General features: G+C 63.5%; 1 protein-coding gene across 1 annotated transcript; it reads right to left on the bottom strand.

Annotated features, from left to right (window-relative positions):
- Positions 1-772: 772 nt before the first annotated feature.
- On the bottom strand, positions 773-3,531 carry LOC139245143 (ubiquitin-conjugating enzyme E2 N-like; the record flags this gene model as incomplete). Its single annotated transcript, XM_070871102.1, has 2 exons — positions 3,419-3,531; positions 773-1,087 (listed from the first exon to the last, which is right to left on the bottom strand). Coding segments are annotated over exons 1-2 (345 nt in total), but the record flags the coding sequence as incomplete, so codon positions are not given.
- Between the last annotated feature and the right edge of the window lie 2,046 nt (positions 3,532-5,577).

The raw sequence follows: 5,577 nt of genomic DNA, 5'->3' as shown, positions 1-5,577 counted from the left end.
GGGTGAGGGAGGGGAGAGGGGAGAGGGGGTGAGGGAGGGGAGAGGGGGTGAGGGAGGGGAGAGGGGGTGAGGGAGGAGGGAGTGAGGGGGAGGGGAGAGAGAGGGTGGGGGGGAGATGGAGGGGGGAGGGAGATGGAGGGGGGAGGTAGATGGAGGGGGGAGGGAGTTGGAGATGGAGGGGGGGAGGGAGATGGAGGGGGGGTAGGGAGATGGAGGGGGGGAGGGAGATGGAGGGGGGGAGGGAGATGGAGGGGGGGAGGGAGATGGAGGGGGGGAGGGAGATGGAGGGGGGGAGGGAGATGGAGGGGGGGGAGAAGGAGGGGGGAGGGGAGAAGGAGGGGGGAGGGAGAAGAGAGGGGGGAGGGAGAAGGAGGGGGGAAGAGGGAGGGGAGGGGAGAGGGAGAGAGGGGAGGGAGGGAGGGGTGAGAGGGAGGGAGGGGAGGGACGAGGGAGGGAGGGGAGGGACGAGGGAGGGAGGGAGGGAGGGAGGGGAGGGAGGGAGGGAGGGGAGGGACGAGGGGGAGGGATGAGGGAGGGGAGGGACGAGGGAGAGGAGGGACGAGGGAGGGAAGGGAGGGACGAGGGAGGGAGGGGAGGGACGAGGGAGGGAGGGGCGAGGGACGAGGGAGGGAGGGGAGGGACGAGGGAGGAGGGGAGGGACGAGGGAGGGAGGGGAGGGACGAGGGAGGGAGGGGAGGGACGAGGGAGGGAGGGGAGGGACGAGGGAGGGAGGGGAGGGACGAGGGAGGGAGGGGAGGGACGAGGGAGGGAGGGGAGGGACGAGGGAGGGAGGGAGGGGAGGGGAGGAATGGAAGCTGTCTCCACCCCCTCCCCCCCCACCTTTCAGGATGTCCAGACAGATGCGGCCCAGCTTGTCCACGTTGGGATGGTAGATCTTGGTGACGAAGCGGACCTTGGGGGCGGCCATGGGGTACTCCTCGGGCAGGAACAGCTCCAACTTGAAGTTGCCGCCCTCGAAGGGCGAGTCCTGCGGCCCCGCAATCACCACGTGGAAATACCGGGCGTTGGCATCATCCGGCATGGCACGTATCCCCGGCACGGGCTCCGCCATTAAACGCTGAGTCTCCTGCGGGAATAATCCCAAACCCTCCCGGTCAGTACTGGGGTGGGCAACCGGTTATTGCATACAGTGCGGCGCTCCCTCAGTACTGCCCCTCCGACACTCCCTCAGTACCGCCCCTCCGACACTCCCTCAGTACTGCCCCTCCGACAGTGCGGCGCTCCCTCAGTACTGCCCCTCCGACACTCCCTCAGTACTGCCCCTCCGACAGTGCGGCGCTCCCTCAGTACTGCCCCTCCGACACTCCCTCAGTACCGCCCCTCCGACACTCCCTCAGTACTGCCCCTCCGACAGTGCGGCACTCCCTCAGTACTGCCCCTCCGACACTCCCTCAGTACCGCCCCTCCGACACTCCCTCAGTACCGCCCCTCCGACACTCCCTCAGTACTGCCCCTCCGACAGTGCGGCACTCCCTCAGTACTGCCCCTCCGACACTCCCTCAGTACCGCCCCTCCGACACTCCCTCAGTACCGCCCCTCCGACACTCCCTCAGTACCGCCCCTCCGACACTCCCTCAGTACTGCCCCTCCGACACTCCCTCAGTACTGCCCCTCCGACACTCCCTCAGTACCGCCCCTCCAACAGTGCGGCGCTCCCTCAGTACCGCCCCTCCGACACTCCCTCAGTACCACCCCTCCGACAGTGCGGCGCTCCCTCAGTACCGCCCCTCCGACAGTGCGGCGCTCCCTCAGTACTGCCCCTCCGACACTCCCTCAGTACCGCCCCTCCGACAGTGCGGCGCTCCCTCAGTACCGCCCCTCCGACAGTGCGGCGCTCCCTCAGTACTGCCCCTCCGACAGTGCGGCGCTCCCTCAGTACCGCCCCTCCGACACTCCCTCAGTACTGCCCCTCCGACACTCCCTCAGTACTGCCCCTCCGACACTCCCTCAGTACCGCCCCTCCGACACTCCCTCAGTACTGCCCCTCCGACACTCCCTCAGTACCGCCCCTCCGACAGTGCGGGGCTCCCTCAGTACCGCCCCTCCGACAGTGCGGCACTCCCTCAGTACTGCCCCTCCGACAGTGCAGCGCTCCCTCAGTACCGCCCCTCCGACAGTGCGGCGCTCCCTCAGTACCGCCCCTCCGACAGTGCGGCGCTCCCTCAGTACCGCCCCTCCGACAGTGCGGCACTCCCTCAGTACCGCCCCTCCGACAGTGCGGGGCTCCCTCAGTACCGCCCCTCCGGCAGTGCGGCACTCCCTCAGTACCGCCCCTCCGACAGTGCGGCACTCCCTCAGTACCGCCCCTCCGACAGTGCGGCACTCCCTTCCGACAGTGCGGCGCTCCCTCAGTACCGCCCCTCCGACAGTGCGGCGCTCCCTCAGTGCCGCCCCTCCGACAGTGCGGCGCTCCCTCAGTACCGTCCCTCCGACAGTGCGGCGCTCCCTCAGTACCGCCCCTCCGACAGTGCGGCACTCCCTCAGTACCGCCCCTCCGACAGTGCGGCACTCCCTTCCGACAGTGCGGCGCTCCCTCAGTACCGCCCCTCCGACAGTGCGGCGCTCCCTCAGTGCCGCCCCTCCGACAGTGCGGCGCTCCCTCAGTACTGCCCCTCCGACAGTGCGGCGCTCCCTCAGTACTGCCCCTCCAACAGTGCGGCGCTCCCTCAGTACCGCCCCTCAGACAGTGCGGCGCTCCCTCAGTACTGCCCCTCCGACAGTGCGGGGCTCCCTCAGTACCGCCCCTCCGACAGTGCGGCGCTCCCTCAGTACTGCCCCTCCGACAGTACGGCACTCCCTCAGTACCGCCCCTCTGTCAATGCAGCACTCCCTCAGTACTGCCCCTCCGACAATGCAGCTCTCCCTCAGTACTGCCCTTCCGACAGTGCAGCGCTCCCTCAGCACTCTGTCCCAAATCTCTGCAGGGAGGGAGGGAGGGAGGGAATCAGAAAAGACATTTAAGAGGCACATTGCTCTCTGACTGTCACAACTTTCTCCTGGATGCCATTGAATGGAAGATAAGGGTCTTTTTTTGGCCATTTTGGGCTGCTCAGGAATTCGGTGCATTTGCAAACATGGATTTACATGTTGCAATGTTTTGAGGAGAGGATGCAAATTGCAAAATACAGAATGCAGGAAGCTGCAGGGTACAGTTGCAAAGGGTGGGGTGCTGGCCTGGGCTGCACTGCAATGCAAGCTCCAGGCTTGAGGCCCAGGGTCTGGGTGCAGGGAGCTGGTTGGAACAGAAGGTGGGGCAGGGCCTGTCTTGGGCCTGGCCTGTTGCAAAGCCTGGGGGCTGCAGCCTGCTGCTTAGCCATGCACAGTGTGCCTGGGCCCCAGGCCCTGCCTGTGCACCAGGCGCGGCCCCTCTGCCTCCTTCCCTCTGCCCAGCATTTACCTTGACAATCCGCCTCGGCAGCCCAGCCATGTCTCTCCCCAGCCCGGCCACAGCGAGCGAAGCAGCGAGTCTGGGAGGTGCAGCGCCACCGCCACCTGGTGCTGGGAGTGTGGCACTGCAGGGGGAAATATCTCCACCTGGTGCTGGCAGTGTGGTACTGCAGGAGAAATATCACCGCCTGGTGCTGGGAGGGTGGTACTGCAGGGGAGATATATCACCGGCTGGTACTGCAGGGGAGATATATCACCACCTGGTGCTGGGAGGGTGGTAGCGCAGGGGGGAATATCTCCACCAGGTGCTGGGAGGGTGGTACTGCAGGGGGAATATCTCCACCTGGTGCTGGGAGACTGGTACTGCAGGAGGAATATAACCTCCTGGTGCTGGGAGTGTGGTCGTGCAGGGAGGAAATATCTCCACCTCATGGTGGGAGCGTGGTACTGCAGGGGGAAATAGGGGAATATCACCACCTGGTGCTGGGAGTGTGCCACTGCAGGGGGAATATCACCACCTCATCGTGGAACAGTGGTACTACAGGGGAGATATATCACCACCTGCTGCTGGGTGTGTGGTAGTGCAGGGGGAATATCACCGCCTGGTGCTGGGAGTGTGTTACTGCAGGGGGAATATCACCACCTCATTGTGGGACAGTGGTACTGCAGGGGAGATATATCACCACCTGGTGCTGGCAGTGTGGTAGTGCAGGGGGAATATCACCGCCTGGTGCTGGGAGAGTAGTACTGCAGGGGGAATGGCACTGCCTGATGGTGGGAGGGTGGTACTGCAGGGGAAATGGCACTGCCTGATGGTGGGAGGGTGGTACTGCAGGGGAAATGGCACTGCCTGATGGTGGGAGGGTGGTACTGCAGGGAAAATGGCACTGCCTGATGGTGGGAGGGTGGTACTGCAGGGGAAATGGCACTGCCTGATGGTGGGAGGGTGGCACTGCAGGGGAAATGGCACTGCCTGATGGTGGGAGGGTGGTACTGCAGGGGAAATGGCACTGCCTGATGGTGGGAGGGTGGTACTGCAGGGGAAATGGCACTGCCTGATGGTGGGAGGGTGGTACTGCAGGGGAAATGGCACTGCCTGATGGTGGGAGGGTGGTACTGCAGGGGAAATGGCACTGCCTGATGGTGGGAGGGTGGTACTGCAGGGGAAATGGCACTGCCTGATGGTGGGAGGGTGGTACTGCAGGGGAATAGCTTGGTGGTAGATTTGAGGGCCTGGTCTTCAAACACTCTTGGCCTCAGGCGGCCGAAGGCTGCACTGGAGGCGGTGCTGGATCTCATCGTCGATGTCTGCTCTTGTTGATAAGAGGCTCCCGAGGTTTGGGAAATGGTCTGCGTTGTCCAAGGCCGCGCCGTGGATCTTGATGACTGGGCGGCGAGGACAGGCTGGGGGAGGACCTTTGTCCTACGGATGTTTAGCGTAAGGCCCTTGCTTTCATACGCCTCAGTAAATACGTCGACTATGTCCTGGAGTTCAGCCTCTGTGTGTGCACAGACGCAGGCGTCGTCCGCGTACTGCCTGCAGCTCAACGACAGAGGTTGGGGTGATCTTGGACCTGGCCTGGAGACGGTGAAGGTTGAACAGCTTCCCACTGGTTCTGTGGTTTAGTTCCACTCCAGCGGGGAGCTTGTCGACCGTGAGGTGGAGCGCGGCGGCGAGAAAGACTGAGAAGAGGGTTGGGGCGATGACGCAGCCCTGTTTGACCCCAGTCCGGACGTGGATTGGGCCTGTGATGGATCCGTTGGTCAGGATCACGGCCTGCCTGTCATCGTGGAGCAGGCGAACATTTGGGGGGCATCCGAAACGGAGGAGGACGCTGCATAGACCCTCGCGGTTCACAGCGTCAAAGGCCTTTGTAAGTTCAAAATTGGGGGCAATATCACCACCTGATGGTAGGAGGACATAAGAACATAAGAAATAGGAGCAGGAGTCGGCCATTCGGCCCCTCGAGCCTACTCCGCCATTTACTACGACCGTGGCTGATCTGATCATGGACTCAGCTCCACTTCCCTGCCCGCCCCCTTATCGGTTAAGAAACTGTCTATCTCTGCCTTAAATATATTCAATGTCCCGGCTTCCACAGCTCTCTGAGGCAGCGAATTCCACAGATTTACAACCCTCCGAGAGAAGAAATTCCTCCATATCTCAGT

Source organism: Pristiophorus japonicus, unplaced genomic scaffold (genome assembly GCF_044704955.1).
Source record: "Pristiophorus japonicus isolate sPriJap1 unplaced genomic scaffold, sPriJap1.hap1 HAP1_SCAFFOLD_2109, whole genome shotgun sequence".
Lineage (NCBI taxonomy): Eukaryota > Metazoa > Chordata > Chondrichthyes > Pristiophoridae > Pristiophorus > Pristiophorus japonicus.
Note: the sequence above shows the minus strand (reverse complement) of the source record. Positions and strands in the feature narration are given on the sequence as shown.